Source organism: Lithobates pipiens, unplaced genomic scaffold, assembly GCF_037356315.1.
Source record: "Lithobates pipiens isolate NorthernLeopardFrog02 unplaced genomic scaffold, aLitPip1_a1.2 Scaffold_24, whole genome shotgun sequence".
NCBI lineage: Eukaryota > Metazoa > Chordata > Amphibia > Anura > Ranidae > Lithobates > Lithobates pipiens.
The window spans coordinates 24,044,243-24,069,175 of record NW_027507786.1 but is presented as its reverse complement, the minus strand read 5'-3'; the positions used below and the strand labels follow the sequence as shown (position 1 = coordinate 24,069,175).

Genomic DNA, 24,933 nt, shown 5'->3' with positions numbered 1-24,933 from the left:
TCTTCCAGTCCGTCACCCCGTATACCGATCCCCCTTCTCCTCCCCAATCCCCTCTACCCCCTTATTATTCTGAAGCTTCATTGTCTTATGTCTAATGTGAAGTGCATCGGTGGGTCCCGAGGCTCCAACACAGAAGAAATGGCACAACTCTCAGGCCTTGCGGTTCTCGGTGAAACATCTTCTCATGTTGGCCACTTTCACACCGAGCCGCTTTAAAAATATCGCCTACAAATGGCCTCTCTTGTCCCTCCAGTGTGATAACCCAGTGCTCTCACACTTTGTCCGCTAGCAGAGGTTAAGAGCTCCCCGCTGGTGGCCAAAAAACTAGAGGCGCTTTACTGCCGGCAACCTCACCGGCCCGGTGTGAAAGTAGCCGTATGGTTAGCCAAAGTGACTGTCTTAGAACTAAATTAAATTTATATTTTCCATCACTCACCGGTCACATTCAGGATCTGCTCTTTGTCCCCCCGGTGATGTGTAGCGGGGTGGACGGTTCTACAGATATATGTCACTCCATCATCTTCTCTTATAGTCGGTTTCATAGTCAGAGCACTTATGAAGCTGTAGGATTTATCTTCATGCTCATTTTCTTGTACTCTATGGGAATATTTCTCGCTGGGAATGGTGTTACTCCCAGAATTCCCAGAATTCCATGTTACCAGTTCAGTCTCTCGGAGGTTCTTCTCCCTCCTCAGCCAGGTGATGGACAAAACTCGCGGTTTAAACCCATTTATTGGACAGGTGAGAGTCAGCTGCTCCTCATGGGTGAGACGTTCCGGGGTCATGATGGACAATAACTTGGGAGAAACTAAATAAGAGAATTTAGAATTATTATGTATGAATATACACCAGTCCCCCCACAGGAGCCGCCTGGATATGGATTTGCTCGGGTATCCCACTGATTAATCCCCAGCCAGTTACAGGGTATTTTCACACAGCCAGGAGCACACACACTTCCACTCATCTTCAATAACCATTCTCTGTGCAAATGTCTCCAGAGACAATCCTGCCCGTGCCGCCCAAGAAGATGACATCGCCCAGGTTGAGTGAGGTCTAACCACCTCTGGATCCTTCCTGGCCCTTGTATATGACCGGTGAATGTTTTTACTATCCAGGCCAAGATGGTTCTGGCCGAGGCCTCTTTACCCTTTAATTTTCCAGTATTGCATTTGGGGTGCCCTGAAAGGATAATGGAACCTAATGCATGTTGTACAGCGATTGTCACCCAATTTACAATCAGATTGTATGGTGTGATAATAGGATTTCTCCTTCTTTAAAGGAGATTCCGGATCCTTCCATTCCATCCTTCCATTCCATGGCAGCTCCATGGTGGGATGAGCACAAAATCAAAAGCCTGAACCTGCAGGATCCTCTGCCGAGGAGGAGGCCATTTCTTCTCCCTCTGCCTGGATGGTTGGCCATAATACTGGGGCTGAGGAACCAGCCCACCTAAACCGCTGGACTGGAGTCACCCCTGACGTGCCCGGTACCCCTCTAGTTAGAGAGGGTTGAATGGCTTGGTTTAGACCTTGGTTTGCCCGAGACGACCGGAAAATTCTGCCAGGGAGTCACACACTACTTTCTTGAGCAAGGGTTGACACCTGCTGACTCTCGTACTCCCAGTCTCTGGCAGCTGCCTGAAGCAGTTGAAATGTCCTTTCAGGCCCCCATCCAATCCCTGTCCAAATCATAACGCCTCACCCTCTGCAACATCTCTACAATACGCCCCTCTTTAACCAATGACATCACCAACCTTCTAATTCACTTCCTGGTCATCTCTCGTCTTGACTACTGAAACTCCCTCCTCGTTGGATTACATTTACGTAGACCATCCCCCGTTCAGTCCATCATGAATGGTGCTGCCAGACTCCACCATACCAACCACTCAGTGTCCTCCACCCCTCTCCACCAATCCCTCCACTGGTCTCCACTCAGTGTCCTCCACCCCTCTCCACCAATCCCTCCACTGACCTCCATTCAGTGTCCTCCACCCCTCTCTACCAATCCCTCCACTGACCTCCATTCAGTGTCCTCCACCCCCCTCTACCAATCCCTCCACTGACCTCCATTCAGTGTCCTCCACCCCTCTCTGCCAATCCCTCCACTGGTCTCCATTCAGTGTCCTCCACCCCTCTCTACCAATCCCTCCACTGGTCTCCACTCAGTGTCCTGAACCCCTCTCCACCAATCCCTCCACTGACCTCCATTCAGTGTCTTCCATCCCTCTCTACCAATCCCTCCACTGACCTCCATTCAGTGTCTTCCATCCCTCTCCACCAATCCCTCCACTGACCTCCATTCAGTGTCTTCCATCCCTCTCTACCAATCCCTCCACTGACCTCCATTCAGTGTCCTCCACCCCTCTCTACCAATCCCTCCACTGGTCTCCATTCAGTGTCCTCCACCCCTCTCCACCAATCTCTCCACTGACCTCCATTCTGTGTCCTCCACCCCTCTCTACCAATCCCTCCACTGGCCTCCATTCAGTGTCCTCCACCCCTCTCTACCAATCCCTCCACTGGTCTCCATTCAGTGTCCTCCACCCCTCTCCACCAATCTCTCCACTGACCTACATTCTGTGTCCTCCACCCCTCTCTACCAATCCCTCCACTGGTCTCCACTCAGTGTCCTCCACCCCCCTCTACCAATCCCTCCACTGACCTCCATTCAGTGTCCTCCACCCCTCTCTACCAATCCCTCCACTGGTCTCCATTCAGTGTCCTCCACCCCTCTCCACCAATCTCTCCACTGACCTCCACTCAGTGTCCTCCACCCCTCTCTACCAATCCCTCCACTGGCCTCCATTCAGTGTCCTCCACCCCTCTCTACCAATCCCTCCACTGGTCTCCATTCAGTGTCCTCCACTCCTCTCCACCAATCTCTCCACTGGTCTCCACTCAGTGTCCTGAACCCCTCTCCACCAATCCCTCCACTGGTCTCCACTCAGTGTCCTCCACCCCTCTCCACCAATCCCTCCACTGGTCTCCACTCAGTGTCCTCCACCCCTCTCCATCAATCTCTCCACTGGTCTCCACTCGGTGTCCTCCACCCCTCTCTACCAATCCCTCCACTGGTCTCCATTCAGTGTCCTCCAGCCCTCTCTACCAATCCCTCCACTGGTCTCCACTCAGTGTCCTCCACCCCTCTCTACCAATCCCTCCACTGGCCTCCATTCAGTGTCCTCCACCCCTCTCTACCAATCCCTCCACTGGTCTCCATTCAGTGTCCTCCACTCCTCTCCACCAATCTCTCCACTGGTCTCCACTCAGTGTCCTGAACCCCTCTCCACCAATCCCTCCACTGGTCTCCACTCAGTGTCCTCCACCCCTCTCCACCAATCCCTCCACTGGTCTCCACTCAGTGTCCTCCACCCCTCTCCACCAATCTCTCCACTGGTCTCCACTCAGTGTCCTCCACCCCTCTCCACCAATCCCTCCACTGGTCTCCACTCAGTGTCCTCCACCCCTCTCCACCAATCTCTCCACTGGTCTCCACTCAGTGTCCTCCACCCCTCTCCACCAATCTCTCCACTGGTCTCCACTCAGTGTTCTCCACCCCTCTCTACCAATCCCTCCACTGGTCTCCATTCAGTGTCCTCCACCCCTCTCTACCAATCCCTCCACTGACCTCCATTCAGTGTCCTCCACCCCTCTCTACCAATCCCTCCACTGGTCTCCATTCAGTGTCCTCCACCCCTCTCTACCAATCCCTCCACTGACCTCCATTCAGTGTCCTCCACCCCTCTCTACCAATCCCTCCACTGGCCTCCATTCAGTGTCCTCCACCCCTCTCTACCAATCCCTCCACTGACCTCCATTCAGTGTCCTCCACCCCTCTCCACCAATCCCTCCACTGACCTCCATTCAGTGTCCTCCACCCCTCTCTACCAATTCCTCCACTGACCTCCATTCAGTGTCCTCCACCCCTCTCCACCAATCTCTCCACTGGTCTCCACTCAGTGTCCTCCACCCCTCTCCACCAATCTCTCCACTGGTCTCCACTCAGTGTCCTCCACCCCTCTCTACCAATCCCTCCACTGGTCTCCATTCAGTGTCCTCCACTCCTCTCCACCAATCTCTCCACTGACCTCCACTCAGTGTCCTCCACCTCTCTCTACCAATCCCTCCACTGACCTCTATTCAGTGTCCTCCACCCCTCTCTACCAATTCCTCCACTGACCTCCATTCAGTGCCCTCCACTCCTCTCCACCAATCCCTCCACTGGTCTCCATTCAGTGTCCTCCACTCCTCTCCGCCAATCCCTCCACTGGTCTCCATTCAGTGTCCTCCACCCCTCTCTACCAATCCCTCCACTGGTCTCCACTCAGTGTCCTCCACCCCTCTCCACCAATCCCTCCACTGGTCTCCACTCAGTGTCCTCCACCCCTCTCCGCCAATCCCTCCACTGGTCTCCATTCAGTGTCCTCCACCCCTCTCTACCAATCCCTCCACTGGTCTCCACTCAGTGTCCTCCACCCCTCTCCACCAATCCCTCCACTGGTCTCCACTCAGTGTCCTCCACCCCTCTCCGCCAATCCCTCCACTGGTCTCCATTCAGTGTCCTCCACCCCTCTCTACCAATCCCTCCACTGGCCTCCATTCAGTGTCCTCCACCCCTCTCCACCAATCTCTCCACTGGTCTCCACTCAGTGTCCTCCACCCCTCTCCACCAATCTCTCCACTGGTCTCCACTCAGTGTCCTCCACCCCTCTCCACCAATCCCTCCACTGGTCTCCACTCAGTGTCCTCCACCCCTCTCCGCCAATCCCTCCACTGGTCTCCATTCAGTGTCCTCGACCCCTCTCCACCAATCCCTCCACTGGTCTCCACTCAGTGTCCTCCACCCCTCTCTAACAATCCCTCCACTGACCTCCATTCAGTGTCCTCCACCCCTCTCTACCAATCCCTCCACTGATCTCCATTCAGTGTCCTCCACCCCTCTCCACCAATCTCTCCACTGACCTCCATTCAGTGTCCTCCACCCCTCTCCACCAATCCCTCCACTGGTCTCCACTCAGTGTCCTCCACCCCTCTCCACCAATCCCTCCACTGGTTTCCACTCACACAACGAATAAAATTCAAAGTACTAACAATTTACAAAGCCGTCCATATCTCTTCCCCCGGCTACATCACTAGCCTGGTCCCAAAATACCAACCAAGCCGCTCTCTTCAGTCCTCCCAAGACCTCCTGCTCTCTAGCGCTCTTGTCACCTCCTTCCATACTCACTTCCAGGATTTCTCCAGAGCTTCTCCCATCATTTGGAACTCCCTACCCCAATCTGTCCCATCTTTAGCTGATCCCTGAAAACCCTTCTCTTTAAAGAAGCCTATCCTGCTTCTAATACGCCGATTTTTTTTCATTTTGTATCAATTGACCCTCCCTCTTAGATTGTAAGCTCTAATGATCGGGGCCCTCTGATCCCTCTTGTACCAAATTGTAATGTAACTGCACTGTCTGCCTTTATTTTGTTAAGTTCTGCGCAAACTGTTGGCGCTATATAAATCCTGTATAACAGCAGTCATCACCCCTGTCCTCAGGGGTCACTAACAGGCCAGGTTTTATGTATTACCTCGGGGGAGGTGCAGACTAGAATACGACAATCACTTAGCAGCGAATGATATCACCTGTCATGTATTTCAGTTATCTTGTAAACCTGGCCTGTTGGTAGGTCCAGAGGACGGGGTTGATGACCACTGCTGTATAATAATAATAATAATGGTAGTTCCACTCTAGGCTCACCATCCATGGACTGAATTTTGTCCAATTTCTGATGAACCGGCCAGGAAGTGGGTGTCTCCATCACCTGACAGCCTTCAATTCTAAGATTGGATTGGATAAACAGATGGATAATATGCTGCAGGTCAGTGACTGTAGCCAATCAGAGCAGGCGTCTAGGATACAATAGCCTTAGTAGGAGATTCACCCATTTGTACCATACAGCATGGATGGAGGAACCGGTTCGATTTTTTTCTTTCTCTCCACCCAAATGATTCCAGGTTTGTACTCTCCACACAAAGTGAATGGGGATTCTTCTGACATGAATGGTCGCAGCCAGCTGTCCCCAGCCATGTGCCGCTGCTTTCAAGTTCCTATGTATATTATGCCATATACAGGTTCCAGGATCTGGAAACTCAATCACTAAAATCTCATAGAAGCTTTAACATCTTCATGTCAATTCAATAGTCATTTTCAGTCTTTGTAAATCTGCTGGAATCCCCGGTGATTCCGCCATGGAGGTCTGTGTTCAGGTATTTTCTATTATAGGGTGACAACACCCTGTCCCTGTCTACCAATTGTGCTCCTGTGTTGTCACCCCATCACATGGGTGTCTGACAGAGACTACATCACACATCACACAGACATGGTGTCACTACCAGGAAACCCTGAGAAATGCCATGCTGGCATTACTGAAGGACATGTAGACAGTCCACCTGGAGCTCCATCCTCCAATTATCATTAATCTGTACACATGAATGTGTTATGGTGAACCTGCTATGGTGGAGCTGCCATCACAGACCTGGAACATGTATACAGAATAGGGAAGTCCAATGAAAGGTCCTCGATTACAGTATATACATGTTCCAGGTCACATGGCACTTCCCATGCTTCCCTCTTCTATGTAGTACTAGGATGGAGGGGTCCTTATCACTGGGAGGTCCCCAACAAACTAGAAATGTCCTCATGATACTAAGCACCTTCCTACCCCAGTAAAGCCCACTAATGCCCCCTAGGGGGTCAGACAAGACCAATCACTCAGAACCATTTCATGTAGAAGAGAAGAGTCTCACCTCCAATGACGTTGAGTATCCTGTGTACCGAGGCCGGAGAGGTCAGTGCCGGGTGTTTTACACGGACAGATAATTCGGCTCCATTATCCCGGTCATAGCTGGGAGTTATCTGGAGGGAACACTGACAGTTGAATGCACCAAGTTTCTTCCTACTGATAATAGGAGTCATCTCCAGCTGTAGAGGTCTGTCCTCGTGTCCTGCAAATCCATTCATCAGTTGTCCCCCCTCCTCCACATCTACAACCTCTTCATACCCTCCTCCATCACTTCTACTTATCCTGACCGGAGTGAGGTGACCCCCAGACCTCCAGGTATAGATGGTCCTCATCTCCTCCCCGGATCTTCTCATACACACAGAGATTTCTATGTCGTTGGGTCTGAAGTCCATAATCTGACAAGTCAGAGTCATCCTGTTCATGTCAATCAGCTCATCGTTCCCGGTAATCTCAGAGAGAATGGGGGGATCTGCAAGAGGAAATCATCGTATTATTACATTTACTATATACCGGTAATGTTATTATCCGGATATCAGACTCATCTCTTCTAGAACAGCAAATACACATAAAGAGTCAACCCACTGAACTAATAGAAAAGAGACTTCAATAATATCTCATGAAAAGTATCACTCAAAAAAACGCCAGATATAAAAAAACAAAAAAACATATTACAATCACTCACCACTCACATATAATGAAACGGCCTGCACACTAATAACCTCCATGTAGAGGTTCATTCCAAACTTGCCTCCTAAATGCCACTGGTGAGGGCGAGGAGCCAATAAAATGGGCTAGCTGTATCTTTTGCCAGAACGACAGTCCCGTGGGGGCTGGATCATCAGTGATTTGTTGCCTGTTCATGCACTGGCCATTGACAAGGAAGTGTCTTGCCTGTGATTGTTCGACCTCCAGCAACTCTAGAAATCTAGAGTCCTTAAGGTCTGGAAAAAAGGCCGGGTTTCCAACAATGGGAGTGATCGGGGATGACAGCGAAGAAGAGAAGTTGTGGAAGGCTTTCGGGCCAATTTGCCATGTTTCTCCCACCATAGGGTGGTTCAGTGTTTGATTTGGTAAGGGCTTTGGCACCTGGGTAGTGACTCCAACCGGGTCTCCGTTAGGATGTGTTCTATTTGCACCCACTGCTTTAGGGCTACATGTCGGCACCTTGGGAACTCAACTTGGGAAGTCGCAGGATGGTCTGGGCCAGGCAAGGAGGTTTTTGGGCCCACCTGAATGTAACGAAAGTTCTATTTACTTCTTTGAGGAAAGAGGCCGGGATCCGTATGAGGAGTGCCTGAAAGTGGTACAATAGCCTAGGCACGATGTTCATTTTTACTACGCCACTTTGTCCGAACCAGGAGAACATCCCTGTCTGCCAGTTCTGGAGGTCTTTTTTTATAGCTTTGTGAAGGGGGGGAAGTTGAGAGGAAAACATTCTTCAGATCTACTGGGTAGATAGATGCCTAGGTATTTAATGTGGGACGAGGCCCATTTAAAGGGGAAGTCTACTCTATACAGAGCAGCTAGGGATGAAGGCAGAGCGACCTCTAATGCCTCATATTTCTGGTAGGTAATGCGGAAGAGTGACAGCTCTTCGTATGTCTTCAGTTCCGCAAGCAGGTTTGGGATAGATACCAATGGACCGGTAAAGAAAAATAACAGATCGTCTGCAAATGCCCATATTTTTGGGGAGAAGGTGGTATCCAATCGTAGAACCGAGATATTCAGGTTGTCCCTGATAAATCTCAGAAGGGTTTGAGGGTCAAAATAAATATCAGGGGCAATAGGGGACACCCCTGTCTTGTCCTATTTGTTATTGGGAATGATGGAGAAAGATGGCCATTGACTTTAACCTGTGCCGATGGGCAGGAATAAATCGCTTGGACCCAATTCATCATTCGCTCCCTTAGACCTGTGCACTGAAGGGTCTCAAATAGAAAGGGCCAGCTCACCCTGTCAAATGCTTTTTCAGCGTCCGTTGACAGGAGTACCATCGGGGTTTTCTGTTTTTGTGCTGCATAAATTAGGTTGATCGCCTTGGTTGTGTTGTCACATGCGGAAACCTATGAATTTAATGTGCGGTGATGCACACTGATCTGTGCATTTTGAATAATTACACTGCGTGCATTTTGTGTTTTCATTTTATTTTAGTGCTTCACTTGTGCTTCATGATATTTGTTATACTTTGTATTATGGTATTGGGCTGGCTGCTATTCGTTTTACCATTCATTAGAGCCCTAGAGCACTTTCATTAGAGTTTACATATAGTTGACCTTGAAGAAGTTTGGCTTTGGGGAAACATTTATCTCCTGGGTTAAGTTGCTTTACTGTGTCCCTAAAAGCGGCAAAGAAGGGAAATATAAAGAGAAAATACTTCTGTGCTACTAATATTACTAAGGTGAATAATAAATGACTGTTTATTAAATAATAGAGGGTTCTGCTAGCTAGACACCAACTATGCTTTACCCAACCCAGGGTTGTATATGATCTGGCAACTCATCTGCAACAGGTTGTTGGTGGTAATCAAAGTATATTGTAGAGCCCCCCCCCCCCCCCCCGACCGTGTGTATGCAACAGTTTCGGACAAAATCCGTTGGATTTGGTTGTCGGAATCTCCGACTGTGTGTACAGGAGCTTAGACTTTAAATATTGTGTGAAACATAATCGTGATATTGCGGAGTATAAGGTTGGAAAGGATTCTCAAAGGGCACATTAAAGTGGAATTAAAGTCAAAATACAAAATCTACCCTTCTTATTTCTTTGAAAAAAACATAAGCTTCTATTTTAAACACTTTTTGGATTGCTTAATGTCTGATTAGAAACAACATTCCAATTCAGAGATTGAGCCGCCGTCCTCTTCTACACTGACCGTTCCGACATTCCCTGACAGTAGGGACACGCCATCCTTCTTGGAAGCTCTCTACTTGGGTATGAACCGGCCAGGCCGCATTCCATCCCTCAGACAGACATCTGAGACCTTCTACTCATCACTGTACATTCTATGAGTGCGCCTGCTCAGGTTGTCTTCCCACTGGGCTAAAAATATAGAAGAAGTGGGAATCCCACCTATTATAAATATGTAGTATTCACCGAATATATATCGGGGGTGTAATCAGTAATATACAGGACCAACAGGCTGAAAATAAAAAAAACACAAAGACCTCTACACAACCTAAAAAGTTAAACAATACTCCAAATCCCCCTAGGTAGGTAGGACAGAGGGGTAGAAGGGGCAATCCCCACAGTCAGCAGACCCAGCCTCCCCAATACAAAGCACCCCCCTAAATACCTAAATAATGGCTCTAAGCCAACTGTTACGGGGCCCCCTGCAGCTCGTTCCTAGAACGGGGCACTGTGTGTCTGTGTGAACACAAAACACATCTACCACCCTATCCCACACCTCCCAACATTTTCAGATGGGAATGAGGGACACCTACTAACAAACGTATGTAGGCATAGGACACACCCCCTGCCACACCCCCTTAAAGGAGAAATAACCCAAAAAAAGGTTAATTAAATCCAGAAGGGCTTTTTTTTTTACCACCACTATTCCTTTATATTGGCTTTTAGAATTTACAAATGCAGCAATTTAGAAATCAGATGAAAGGTTTAAAGGTTTGGAAAACACTTTTTGAAAGATAAAAAGTTCTTTTTATATACAGCTATAGAGATCAGAGCAACATGAGGGACAAATAAGGAGGCATGAGGGACGGAGGACATTGCTCCAAATCAGGGACAGTCGTATGAAATCCGGGACAGTTGGGAGCTCTGCTATCCCATAGTAGAAAGATGCACTGTAGGAATGCCCACACTCTACAATGACCACAAGGATATCCTCGTGTCCTGAGGAAGGTCCGGGTGTATAGGAATGAAACTTGTAAACATTAAAATGCTGGGACATGCATCCCCGTTCCCTATTTGACTCACCTAATTTCAGGGACATTAAAGCGGGGTATCTGATGCACTGGCCGGAGAATTCCACCGCTAAGGAGAATTACTATCTTTGAGAAATACACTGAAATGCAATACTGATCGGTGTGATAGGGGGGTGCTTTGTATTGGGGAGGCTGGGTCTGCTGACTGTGGGGATTGCACCTTCTACACCTGGGTCCTACGAGGGGTATCTTTCCCCTGCACAGTGTGTCTGGTTTTAGAGGAACATGGAAGATGTTTAGGAGGGAACCCCCCTCATCACACAGGGAGTTCCTATTTGGCATATAGGGGGATTTGGAGTATTGTGCATCTTTTTGTGCATCTATTGTGTATCTTTTGTATATCGCTTTTTTAAGCAATAAATCCTTTTTGTAGTTTAACTCTTTAGGGTGTGTAGAAGTCTTTGTGTTTTTTTTTTTTATTTTTAGTCTGTTGTTCTTGCTGGGCTAGCTGTACTTGCTAGCTTTTCCAAATTTATACTTACCTAGGTGGATAATGCATCGGTCCCCCGGTGCCTCCACACTGAGAACACATTGAGATGGAAGATCAGAGGATCCTTTGGATTAGGAAAGAACATGAAAAGCATTGAATTTAACCTTTATAGAGGGAATAACTAGCACTATACTGGTAGACTTCTGTCAGATTGCAGATTGTGGGGATACAACTGGGGCTAGAGGACTTCTATGGGCAGATAAATATATTTGCTGGCTCTGGAATAGGACAGGATGTCAAGCATGGGATCAGGCCCTGTGGATCAATGTACTAAGATTGGGGGTGAGTGGAATAAAGGAGAGACTCATAATTAGAGAAGCGGCCAACTCCCCCTTCATAATAGTAAGAACTGTAACCAACTATTAATAACATTAAAGGAGCCGAGGAAGGAAGATCAGCGGTTGTATTCCATGGGAGCATGCGTGTCAGGAACATTTTTCCTTGAGGTATTACAACTAGATAACAGGAAAAAGTAGACTCAGAAGGGAAAGAAGAAGGCCATACTAAAATAGAAGTTCTGAGTATAACTATAAGATTCACTAACGTAACAATAGAAGATGCCATAGCTTTGGAGACGGGCTACCAAGAAAAAATGAGTGGTTAGAATGGTTGAGGTACACGGTTAGAACTCTGAAAAAGGAAAACGGTTTAGTTTGTGCCGGAGCCAGACCACATTTAGCAACAGTTCCTTTTCCTCTAGATCACAATACAGATCCAGAAGGTTTAAAATGCATGTTGCAATTGTATAATAAGAGCTATAAACCTGGAACAAATTCTACTTGTCACACATTGAGTTTGTTGTTTCCCCCAGTACAGAGACCTCAGATACCTCCAGCGGTTACCGCTTATCCGGGCAACTTTACTTGTTTTGCACTCCCAGGGACCCGTAGCGCGGTGGATCTTGGGTCACTACCTGATGACTACTGTGTGGAGAGGATTAACACGGACAACGGTGACTGGGTTGAACATGACATTCAGAGAGCTGATGTCTGGTGGATGTGTGGGGATAAGAAACTGCGAGCTGGACTACCGGCCAATGCCCAAGGGGATTGCGCTATGGTCCAGCTGGCTATGCCCCTGAGAATCCTGTCAGAATACCCGTGGACTAAGAGTCACCGACAGTATCGTAGGGACACCTCTCCCTTGGGGTCATTTGACTCTCAGATCTACATAGATGAGATTGGGGTTCCTCGCGGGGTGCCGGACGAGTTTAAAGCCAGGAATCAGGTGACAGCTGGGTTTGAGTCTCTTCTCTGGTGGGTGACTATAAATAAAAATGTTGACTGGATTAATTATATATAATATAACCAACAACGATTTGTAAACTATACTAGTGTCAGGAAAGGTTCCCTCCGCTGGTAATATCAATCATTTGGCATGCAGTACTGCGATCCACCAGCAGGTGTCTCCTGCTGGAATTATGTCATCTTTGGTCCGCAGTACTGGTGTCCACCAGCAGAGGGATCCTGGCAGTATGGAGCAGGTATTGCCCTCTGCAGTCAGGCGTCACATGACTGACAGCAGCCATTATAAATACCCGGCAAGTTCATATACACTTCGCCTTGGTATTGTCCTTGAGCCCTGACCTGCAGCCTGTTTGATACCTGATACCTGATACCTGATACCTGATACCTGATACCTGATACCTGATACCTGATACCTGATACCTGTTTCCTGTATCCTGTATCCTGCCTCTTGTACCTGTTCCCTCTCTCCTTGTCCCCCTATTCTGCTTACCTCCTATTTATGACCCCGGCCTGGCTTGACTACGATTCTGGTTCTCCCTTTTGTTACATTATACTGGTTTACTTGCTTATCTGCACTGTTTGGTTGTTAGTTTGTTCACTTGGTTCGTATTGGTGGTGTGTTCACATTTATATGCGTTTGCTTAATAAATTTACCTTCACTTATTTATGTCTGGTTCACTTGTCGCAGTCACACAGTTCTGGTCACATCTGGTTCATGACAGAATACCGGGGCCATTCCTGACCAGAAGTGGCTGCACAGGGGAACCATTTGCTTCAGTTTGGTTGCAAACATGAATGCTGATGAGATCATTTATTTTTCTCTGCTGGCATCTGAGAGTGGTGATTATTGCCGCCAGGCTTTGAAAGGATGGTCTAGTGACCAGTTGTTTGCAGCTATGCGTTTGGCTCTCTCCCTGGTCGGTCAGGGTTATATATTGTTTGGGGAGGTGCAGCCTTTGATAAAGATCTGTACTGAGCTGGCCCTGCCCTGTACCCCAGATGGCCGTGATGATTTCACTCCTCCTTTTAATATGAATCAGGTTGTATCTTTAGTATGGCTTTTTGAAGATGATCCTTCTGATTTTTGTGAACACTACTCAGCCTGTTCCCCACAGGTGATTGCTGAGTGCATTGTATCTGCTCAGTCTTGGGTTAGACAGGGAGGCTTAAAACTTCAGTTTGTACAACCCTTACTTTCAGCATGGTCTGACATGGTGCAATCAGCCCCAGCCAAACAATCCACCTCTGCCATCAGGTATGAGCCTACCCAAATGTATGTTTCCCCACCAGCCATGTCAGCCTCAGTTGCAGCCCAGTATACGCTGCTCCCAACCAAATACTCCTATCCAGTCTCTGCTCCCTGTACTTACCCTGCATTCAACCCACCTGCCTCCTCTCCGCTGTCTACAAACCCACAAGTTCTTTCCCCAGCTACTGGTACCTCTTCTCTGCCATATCACAATCCTCCTTTCCAGTCTGCTGCACCCCTTATTTACAGTCCTGCAGTCACCTGCAGAGCTTCAGTGGCTAAGCCAAAGAAGAAACGAAAGTTTTTCCCAACCAAAATGGTCTTATCATTAACCCAACCTGCCTCCACACCTACCAATCTGTCCCAGCCCGGAGTGCCAGAGCCGGAGCTCCAGCCCGGAGTGCCAGAGCCGGAGCTCCAGCCCGGAGTGCCAGAGCCAGAGCTCCAGCCCGGAGTGCCAGAGCCAGAGCTCCAGCCTGACGCCTTCCAGCCTGATGTCCCGGCCTTCCAGCCTGATGCCTTCCAGCCTGATGTCCCGGCCTTCCAGCCTGACGCCTTCCAGTCTGATGTCTCGGCCTTCCAGTCTGATGTCTTGCAGTCTGATGTCCCGGCCTTCCAGTCTGATGTCTTGCAGTCTGATGTCTTGCAGTCCGATGTCCCGGCCTTCCAGTCTGATGTCTTGCAGTCTGATGTCCCGGCCTTCCAGTCTGATGTCTTGCAGCCTGATGTCCCAGCCTTCCAGTCTGATGTCTTGCAGTTTGATGTCCCGGCCTTCCAGTCTGATGTCTTGCAGTTTGATGTCCCGGCCTTCCAGTCTGATGCCTTCCAGTCTGATGCCCCGGCCTTCCAGTCTGATGTCTTGCAGTCTGATGTCCCGGCCTTCCAGTCTGATGTCTTGCAGCCTGATGTCCCGGCCTTCCAGTCTGATGTCTTGCAGTTTGATGTCCCGGCCTTCCAGTCTGATGCCTTCCAGTCCAATGTCCCGGCCTTCCAGTCTGATGTCTTGCAGTCCGATGTCCCGGCCTTCCAGTCTGATGTCTTGCAGTCTGATGTCCTGGCCTTCCAGTCTGATGTCTTGCAGCCTGATGTCCCGGCCTTCCAGTCTGATGTCTTGCAGCCTGATGTCCCGGCCTTTCAGTCTGATGTCTTGCAGTTTGATGTCCCGGCCTTCCAGTCTGATGCCCCGGCCTTCCAGTCTGATGTCCCGGCCTTCCAGTCTGATGCCCTCCAGTCTGATGTCCCGGCCTTCCAGTCTGATGCCTTCCAGTCTGATGTCCCGGCCTTGCAGTCTGATGCCTTCCAGTCTGATGTCCCGGCCTTGCAGTCTGATGTCTTGCAGTTTGATGTCCCGGCCTTCCAGTCTGATGTCTTGCAGTTTGATGTCCCGGCCTTCCAGTCTGATGTCTTGCAGTTTGATGTCCCGGCCTTCCAGTCTGATGCCTTCCAGTCTGATGCCCCGGCCTTCCAGTCTGATGCCCCGGCCTTTCAGTCTGATGTCCCGGCCTTCCAGTCTGATCCCTTCCAGTCTGATGTTCCGGCCTTGCAGTCTGATGCCTTCCAGTCTGATGTCCCGGCCTTGCAGTCTGATGTCTTGCAGTTTGATGTCCCGGCCTTGCAGTCTGATGTCTTGCAGTTTGATGTCCCGGCCTTCCAGTCTGATGGCTTGCAGTTTGATGTCCCGGCCTTCCAGTCTGATGCCTTCCAGTCTGATGCCCCGGCCTTCCAGTCTGATGCCCCGGCCTTTCAGTCTGATGTCCCGGCCTTCCAGTCTGATCCCTTCCAGTCTGATGTTCCGGCCTTCCAGTCTGATGTTCCGGCCTTCCAGTCTGATGCCTTCCAGTCTGATGTTCCGGCCTTGCAGTCTGATGCCTTCCAGTCTGATGCCCCGGCCTTCCAGTCTGATGCCTTCCAGTCTGATGCCCCGGCCTTCCAGTCTGATGCCTTCCAGTCTGATGCCCCGGCCTTCCAGTCTGATGCCTTCCAGTCTGATGCCCCGGCCTTCCAGTCTGATGCCTTCCAGTCTGATGCCCCGGCCTTCCAGTCTGATGCCTTCCAGTCTGATGCCCCGGCCTTCCAGTCTGATGCCTTCCAGTCTGATGCCCCGGCCTTCCAGTCTGATGCCTTCCAGTCTGATGCCCCGGCCTTCCAGTCTGATGTCCCGGCCTTGCAGTCTGATGCCTTCCAGTCTGATGTTCCGGCCTTCCAGTCTGATGCCTTCCAGTCTGATGCCCCGGCCTTCCAGTCTGATGCCTTCCAGTCTGATGCCCCGGCCTTCCAGTCTGATGCCTTCCAGTCTGATGCCCCGGCCTTCCAGTCTGATGCCTTCCAGTCTGATGCCCCGGCCTTCCAGTCTGATGCCTTCCAGTCTGATGCCCCGGCCTTCCAGTCTGATGCCTTCCAGTCTGATGCCCCGGCCTTCCAGTCTGATGCCTTCCAGTCTGATGCCCCGGCCTTCCAGTCTGATGCCTTCCAGTCTGATGCCCCGGCCTTCCAGTCTGATGCCTTCCAGTCTGATGTCCCGGCCTTGCAGTCTGATGCCTTCCAGTCTGATGTCCCGGCCTTGCAGTCTGATGCCTTCCAGTCTGATGTCCCGGCCTTGCAGTCTGATGCCTTCCAGTCTGATGTCCCGGCCTTGCAGTCTGATGCCTTCCAGTCTGATGTCCCGGCCTTGCAGTCTGATGCCTTCCAGTCTGATGTCCCGGCCTTGCAGTCTGATGCCTTCCAGTCTGATGTCCCGGCCTTGCAGTCTGATGCCTTCCAGTCTGATGTCCCGGCCTTGCAGTCTGATGCCTTCCAGTCTGATGTCCCGGCCTTGCAGTCTGATGCCTTCCAGTCTGATGTCCCGGCCTTGCAGTCTGATGCCTTCCAGTCTGATGTTCCGGCCTTGCAGTCTGATGCCTTCCAGTCTGATGTCCCGGCCTTGCAGTCCGATGCCTTCCAGCCTGATGTGCCCGCCTTCCAGCCTGATGTGCCCGCCTTCCAGCCTGATGTGCCCGCCTTCCAGCCTGACGTGCCGCTGCCCGCCTTCCAGCCTGACGTGCCAGCTTCCCGGCCCGATGTGGTTCTGTCTGCTGCCCTGCTTGAAGTGTCTGTTACCCAACCTAATGTGACTTTGCCCATAGCCCAGCTTGACGCAGTGGACTTTCCCCAGCAACTGCTAGTTGGAGCGTCCGGAGGTCACTCCTTTGAGGGGGGGTACTGTCAGGAAAGGTTCCCTCCGCTGGTAATATCAATCATTTGGCATGCAGTACTGCGATCCACCAGCAGGTGTCTCCTGCTGGAATTATGTCATCTTTGGTCCGCAGTACTGGTGTCCACCAGCGGAGGGATCCTGGCAGTATGGAGCAGGTATTGCCCTCTGCAGTCAGGCGTCACATGACTGACAGCAGCCATTATAAATACCCGGTAAGTTCATATACACTTCGCCTTGGTATTGTCCTTGAGCCCTGACCTGCAGCTTGTTTGATACCTGATACCTGATCCCTGTTTCCTGTATCCTGCCTCTTGTACCTGTTCCCTCTCTCCTTGTCCCCCTATTCTGCTTACCTCCTATTTATGACCCCGGCCTGGCTTGACTACGATTCTGGTTCTCCCTTTTGTTACATTATACTGGTTTACTTGCTTATCTGCACTGTTTGGTTGTTAGTTTGTTCACTTAGTTTGTATTGGTGGTGTGTTCACATTTATATGCGTTTGCTTAATAAATTTACCTTCACTTATTTGTGTCTGGTTCACTTGTCGCAGTCACACAGTTCTGGTCACATCTGGTTCATGACAACTAGGGATGCTGTGAAGGGCCTAGCAGAACAGTTGGCCCCCACATCTCTAATGACCTGGCAGAACCCAATGGCTTTAGATATGGTCTTAGCTGAAAGAGGAGGGTATGCAAAATGTTTGGTAGCATGTGTTGTACCTTTATCCCTACAATACAGCTCCTGGAGGGACCGTGACCAGAGCCTTGGAAGGACTGACTGCGCTATCGAATGAATTGGCGGAAAACTCAGGTATTAATGATCCATTCACAACTTGGCTTGAAGGATGGTTCGGTAAATGGACTGGATTTATCACATCATGTTTGATCTCAATCGCTGTGGCTTTGGCTGTTTTGGTCACTTGGGGATGCTGCTGCATTCCCTGTATTCGAGGACTTTCACAAAAACTCATTGAAACCGCAGTCTGAAGAGCAATGTATCAAACCCTCTCTACCTCCGAGGAGACCTATGTGGACATTGAAGCTCAACTTAATGACATACAGTCCGAAAGTGTATAACACAGGGACTTTCATCGAAATGTGTGGAGATAAAATAGTCACACAAAGAGGAGGGAATGTTAGAAAAGTTTTAAATGTTTATTGTGTGAATATAAAAAAAATAACCCTGAGACTGATTTTTAATCCCACTTTCTATTAACTTGCTATATTGTTTGCCTTAACTAACTCCATAGTAAGTTGTAGGATGATTAGGCTTAACTATAGATGGTAGCATAAGATTGTACAGGAAACACTAATTAGCCAAATAAAGTACCATGGTGTACCAGGCCCGCTATCTATGTTTCCTCAGCCAATAGAATCGTAGAGGCTGTATTATTGTAGGTATTAGGAGGGGGGATATACATTCCTTTGTGTGAGTCTTACTGCATCCTTTGGCTTGTGACTGTGAGCTTCACCCTTTTGTGTGACACAAAATTGTCTGCTTCTCAATATATCTGGAGTTTGATCACAAGAGAAGAAGAATCCTAACAGGAATATATTGAAGGGGACGAGCATTACATTTGTAAAATACATAAATAAAGGTGAGTTATTTAATCAACCAGTCTCATTGGTTAATAGACACACCTCGTACATTATATATACACACACAAGATCCCAACAGCCATTTGTAAAAGTAAAACAGTCTTTATTGTTTCCAAGGCAAACAAAACAGCTTCAACTTCAGTACAAGAAACTGTTTGCTCACCGCCTGTAAAACTTTGCCCTTTAACTGGGTTGCCCCCCCCCCCCCCCCACCTGCCTCTGGGGTTCAAAATCCAGGACACCAGCCCATTAGATTCAGAACACTTTATTAATTCCAAAGAAATATTATTAGCAGGGTCTCAACAGACCACCACAATGAGTAAGGATGAGCTCAGGCGTGTTCCCAGCCGCACGTGCGGAGCCCGCCAGGAAGTCGGCAAGTGTGACATTTCCCGATCTGTGCCGCCACATATTGGGGAAATATCTCACTGCCTGTGATTAGCGTTGTGCAATGCCGACTTCCTGGCGGGCTCCACACGTGCGGCTGGGAACATACCTGAGCTCATCCTTACTCCTGAGTGTGTCTCGTCTTCCACCCCACAGACACCTGAAGGCCGATTCTTCCCTTTGAAGTCTCCTGTGCAGGTTGGTTAACCCTTCAATACTCCAAAACTGCATTTAAATCATTCGCCTTAATAGGACCACAACCCAAATAACATGGAAACATACCTGCCTTCCAGGACCCAATTCTGGCATCATTTATGTTAGTACACCCCCCACATGTGTGTAAATCTTTTCTTCTCTCTTCTCATGTGACAACACTGAAGAAATGACACTTGTCTACAATGTAAAGTAGTGAGTGTACAGCTTGTATAACAGTGTAAATTTCCTGTCCCCTCAAAATAACTCAACACACAGCCATTAATGTCTAAACCGCTGGCAACAAAAGTAAGTACACCCCTAAGTGAAAATGTTCAAATTGGGCCCAAAGTGTCAATATTTTGTGTGGCCGCCATTATTTTCCAGCACGGCCTTCACCCTCTTGGGCATGGAGGTCACCAGAGCTTCACAGGTCACCACCGGAGTCCTCTTTCCCTCCCCCATGAGGACATCACGGAGCTGGTGGATGTTGGAGACCTTCCCCTCCTCCACCTTCCCCCTGAGGATGCCCCACAGATGATCAATAGGGTTTAGGTCTGGAGACATGCTTGGCCAGTCCATCACCTTTACCCTCAGCTTCTTTAGCAAGGCAGTGGTGGTGTTGGAGGTGTGTTTGGGGTGGTTATCATGTTGGAATACTGCCCTGCGGTCCAGTCTCTGGGGGGAGGGGATCATGCTCTGCTTCAGTATGTCACAGTACATGTTGGCATTCATGGTCCCCTCAATGATCTGTAGCCCCCCAGTGCCGGCAGCACTCATGCAGCCCCAGACCATGACACCCCCACCACCATGCCTGACTGTAGACAAGACACACTTGTCTTTGTCCTCCTCACCTGGTTGCCCCCACACACGCCTGACACCATCTGACACCAAATACCTTTATCTTGGTCTCATCAGACCACAGGACATACATAGTAGGTGAGGATGGAAAAAGACACAAGTCGTTGCCGTTCTTACACTAAAGAACCCTCTACATAGTTTAAGGTTAAACCTCTTTTCTTCTAATTTTAATGAGTGGCCACGAGTCTTGTTATACTCCCTTCTGCAAAAAAGTTTTCTTCCTATTGTGGGGTCACCAGTCCGATATTTATATATTTTGGGGTCACCAGTCCGATATTTATATATTGTGGGGGCACCAGTCCGGTATTTATATATTGTGGGGTCACCAGTCCGGTATTTATATGTTGTGGGGTCACCAGTCCAGTATTTATATATTGGGGGGTCACCAGTCCGGTATTTATATATTGGGGGGTCACCAGTCCGGTATTTATATATTGTGGGGTCACCAGTCCGGTATTTATATATTGTGGGGTCACCAGTCCGGTATTTATATGTTGTGGGGTCACCAGTCCAGTATTTATATATTGTGGGGTCACCAGTCCGGTATTTATATATTGGGGGGTCACCAGTCCAGTATTTATATATTGTGGGGTCACCAGTCCGGTATTTATATATTGTGGGGTCACCAGTCCGGTATTTATATAATGAAATCATATCCCCTCTCAGGCGTCTCTTCTCCAGAGAGAATAAGTTCAGAGCTCACAACCTTTCCTCATATCTAATATCCTCCAGACCCTTTATCAGCTTTGTTGCCCTTCTTTGTAGTCGCTCCATTTCCAGTACATCCTTCCTGAGGACTGGAGCCCAGAACTGGACAGTATACTCCAGGTGCGGCCGGACCAGAGTCTTGTAGAGGGGAGAATTATCCTTTTATCTCTGGAGTTGATCCCTTTTTAATGCCAATATTCTGTTTGCTTTGTTAGCAGCAGCTTGGCATTGCTGAGCCCATCATCTACTATGACCTCCAGGTCCTTCTCCATCCTAGATCCCCCCAGAGGTTCCCCTCCCCCAGTCTATAGATTGCATTCAGATTTTTGCCACCCAAATCCATTATTTTAAATTTTTCTACATTGAACCTCATTTTCCATGTAGATGCCCCTCCCCCCCATTCATTTGTTCAGATCTTCTTGCAAGGTTTCCACACCCTGCAGAGAAGTTATTGCCCTGCTTAGCTTAGTATTGTCTGCAAACACTGCAGTTTTGGTTACTGAATCCCCTAAATTCTATTGTGAAGACTGAAGAGAAGAATAAATTCAATACCTTCCCCATCCCCCCATCCTTTGTAACGAGATGTCCTTCTTCCTTCTTTATGGGGCCAATATGGTCTGTCCTCCCTTTTTCACTGGTTACATACTTAAAGAATTTCTTGGGATTTTTTTTTGCTCTCTTCCATTATGTTTTTTTCGTGTTCTATCTTAATCGCCCTAATTGCACCCTTACATTTCTTGTTGCATTTTTATAAAGTCTGAATGCAGTTTTACATTGGAGTTAAGCCACCCAGGATTTTTATTTGCACTTTTAAATGTATTTCCCATTGGGATGTATTGGCTAATGCCCTTATTTAATATGCTCTTAAAGTGAACCCATCTCTCCTCCGTGTTCTTTGTTCCTAAGATTTTATCCCAATTTATGCCTTCTAGTAAGGTTCGTAGTTTAGGGAAGTTGGCTCTTTTGATATTCAGTGTCTTTGTATTCCCCTTATGTTTCCTATTTGTGTGATTTATATGGAAGCCAATTGACCTGTGATCGCTGTTCCCTAAATTGCCCCGTATTTCCATATCCGTGATCAGGTCTGTATTGTTGGTAATCAGTAGATCTAGTAACGCTTTATTTCTAGTTGGTGCGTCTACAATCTGACCCATGAAATTGTCCTGCAAGACATTTAGGAGCTGGCGAGCCTTAGATGAATGTGCGGTTCCCTCCGCCCAGTCTATGTCTGGATAATTAAAATCCCCCATTATGATGACACTTCCCATCCTTGCTGCCAATCCAAATTGTGATAGGAGGCCCCCCTCCCCCTCCTCCCTCAGGTTAGGGGGTCTATAGCATACTCCCAGTATTATTTCCCCCTTAGCTTCATCCCTTTGGAGTTCTACTCATAAGGATTCCACCTCCTCCCTAGCTCCCCTAGTGATGTCATCTCTCACATTCACTTGTACATTATTCTTGATATATAGGCATACCCCTCCCCCTTTTTTACCCTCTCTATCCTTGTAATAAAGGGAATACCCTTGAATGGTTGTCAGCCAATCATGAGAGCTGATGAACCACAAAATCCAAATCCTCCTCGTACAACAGTATCTCTAGTTCACCCATCTTGTCCGCCAGGCTCCTGGCATTTGTGAACATGCCATGTAGTTGAGACCAGTCGCATATCATCCTTTTATTAGGTGTTTAGAGATTGCAACTAGGACCTGTTACTACAGCTATGACTAAGCACTATTGAGAGTGTGAAACGCGTCAGTTATCTATCCTGTACCCTGCTGCTGTATGAACGTTTGTTATTTTATACAATAAAGTGCAGCTGTTTTGATTTTCCTTTCTCATGACTTACCTTTGGTTTATGTAGGTAGTCGACCTACCACTAATGTTCCCAATACTACCCTCAGGAATATGTTCTGTGCTGACTATCTCTACTTCTGGACCCTCCCCCCATCGCCTAGTTTAAAAGCCCCTCTAATTTTTTGGCCATCTTCACTCCCAGCAGATCTGCAGCCTCCTCATTTAGGTGCAGTCCGTCCCTTCTATAGAACTGGTAACCGACTGAGAAGTCGCCCAGTCCTCCAAGAACCCAAACCCCTCCTCACTACACCAGCCCCTCAGCCACTTGCTTACTTCCCTAATCTCCCTCCACCTTTCTGGTTCCAGTAATTCATCTCCTTAGTCTGCTTGTCTTCAGCAAACTGTTTGTGGTCTTTCTTGTGCATCATCTTTAGAAGAGGCTTCCTTCTGGGATGACAGCCATGCAGACCAATTTGATGCAGTGTGCGGCGTATGGTCTGAGCACTGACAGGCTGACCCCCCCACCCCTACAACCTCTGTAGCAATGCTGGCAGCACTCATACGTCTATTTCCCAAAGGCAACCTCTGGATATGACGCTGATCACGTGACCTCAACTTCTTTGGTGGACCATGGCGAGGCCTGTTCTGAGGGGAACCTGTCCTGTTATAGCGCTGTATGCTCTTGGCCACCGTGCTGCAGATCAGTTTCAGGGTCTTGCCAATCTTCTTATAGCCTAGACCATCTTTATGTAGAGCAGCAATTCTTATCTTCAGATCCTCAGAGAGTTCTTTGCCATGAGGTGCCATGTTGTACTTCCAGTGACCAGTATGAGAGAGTGAGAGCGATAACACCAAATTTGACACACCTGCTCCCCATTCACACCTGAGACCTTGTAACACTAACGAGTCACATGACACCGGGGGAGGGAAAATGGCTAATTGGGCCCAATCTGGACATTTTCACTTAGGGGTGTACTGACTTTTGTTGCCAGCGGTTTAGACATTACTGGCTGTGTGTTGAGTTATTTTGAGGGGACAGGAAATTTACACTGTTATACAAGCTGTACACTCACTACTTTACATTGTAGACAAGTGTCATTTCTTCAGTGTTGTCACATGAAAAGAGAGAAGAAATGTCACTGAGGGGTGTACTTACATAAATGATGCCAGAATTGGGTCCTGGAAGGTAGGTATGTTTCCATATTATTTGGGTTGTGGTCCTATGAAGGCGAATGATTTAAATGCAGTTTTGGAGTACTGAAGGTTTAACCAACCTGCACAGGAGACTTCAAAGAGAAGAATCGGCCCGTATATACACACATCGGGGGTATATACACAGATCGGGGGTATATACACAGATCGGGGGTATATACACACATCGGGGGTTATTTACCAAAAGCAAATCCACTTTGCACTGAAAGTGCATTTGGAAGGGCAGTCGCTCTAAATCTAAGGGGTAAATCTGAAATGAGTGGAAGCTCTGCTGATTTTATCATCCAATAATGTGCAAGCTAAAATGCTGTTTTTTATTTTCCTTGCATGTCCCCCTCGGATCTACGGCGACTGCAACTTCCAAGTGCACTTGCAGTGCAAAGTGGATTTTCCTTTAGTAAATAACCCCCATAGTATAGATCTCCTCTATCACTAGGCACTGTTTGAATACAGATCTTATGTTCATCTTTTCAAACGTGTTTAAAAAAGTCCCCGATGTCCACGGGGTGTACTTACTTTCTCACTGACGGTATGATCCCTATGGCCCCCTAGTGAGGTTCACATGAAATATAACTGCCCACTCCTTACCTTTCTTCATAAATCTGAAGTAGAAGAAACCCAATAAACCCAGAATGAATACGATCAGGATTGTCAGGACCACGGCGGTGATAACGGCTCCGGTGGTATCGTCTCTCTCTGTAATGATAAAGGACATATAATGATCTGGATGTAGAATACATATGAGCAACACAGATAGTTCCCTTTACACCCCGGAGAACCTGGAGCCTCATATAGAGGAGGAGCTCTGTGTATTATGGTGAGCGGAGAAGAGACAGTAGTCTACAGATACTGCAGCTGCTGACTTTTAAAATATGGCCACTTACCTGTCCGGGGCGCCCGCCATGTCCTCACCCGAAGCCATCCCCTCAGCTCCCAGGTGGAGGCGCCGCCATCTTCTGTAAGCGGATCAGAAAGTGAAGCCGTGTGCTGAACGTCTTGACTGGTCCCGGCTGTCTTCTGGGACCCGTGGAGGGGACGGAGGAGGCGCCAGACATGGCGTAGATATCCGCAGATACTGCGGCTATCGATGCCCGGAAGTGGGAGCAAATACCTGGATTAGACAAGTATCTGCTCCCCCCTCCCCCCTGAAAGGTGCCAAATGTGACACTGGTGGGGGGGGAGATGCCCTGACCTCAATTCCACTAAACACCATAGGGGTCATTTGGAACACTGACAGTGAGCCAGGTCTTCTCATCCAACATCAGTACCTGAAGGGTCCTTT

General features: G+C 48.6%; 1 protein-coding gene across 1 annotated transcript in view; it reads right to left on the bottom strand.

Moving 5' to 3' along the window:
- Window positions 1-24,933, bottom strand: part of LOC143929725 (hemicentin-1-like) — a 106,433-nt gene that overhangs the window by 48,420 nt on the left and 33,080 nt on the right. Inside the window, exons 4-6 of the mRNA XM_077453697.1 lie at window positions 24,240-24,347; window positions 6,789-7,253; window positions 437-808 (exon numbers count right to left, since the gene is read on the bottom strand). Coding sequence (XP_077309823.1) covers window positions 437-808; window positions 6,789-7,253; window positions 24,240-24,347 — 945 coding nt within the window. The remainder of the gene's footprint in view (window positions 1-436; window positions 809-6,788; window positions 7,254-24,239; window positions 24,348-24,933) is intronic.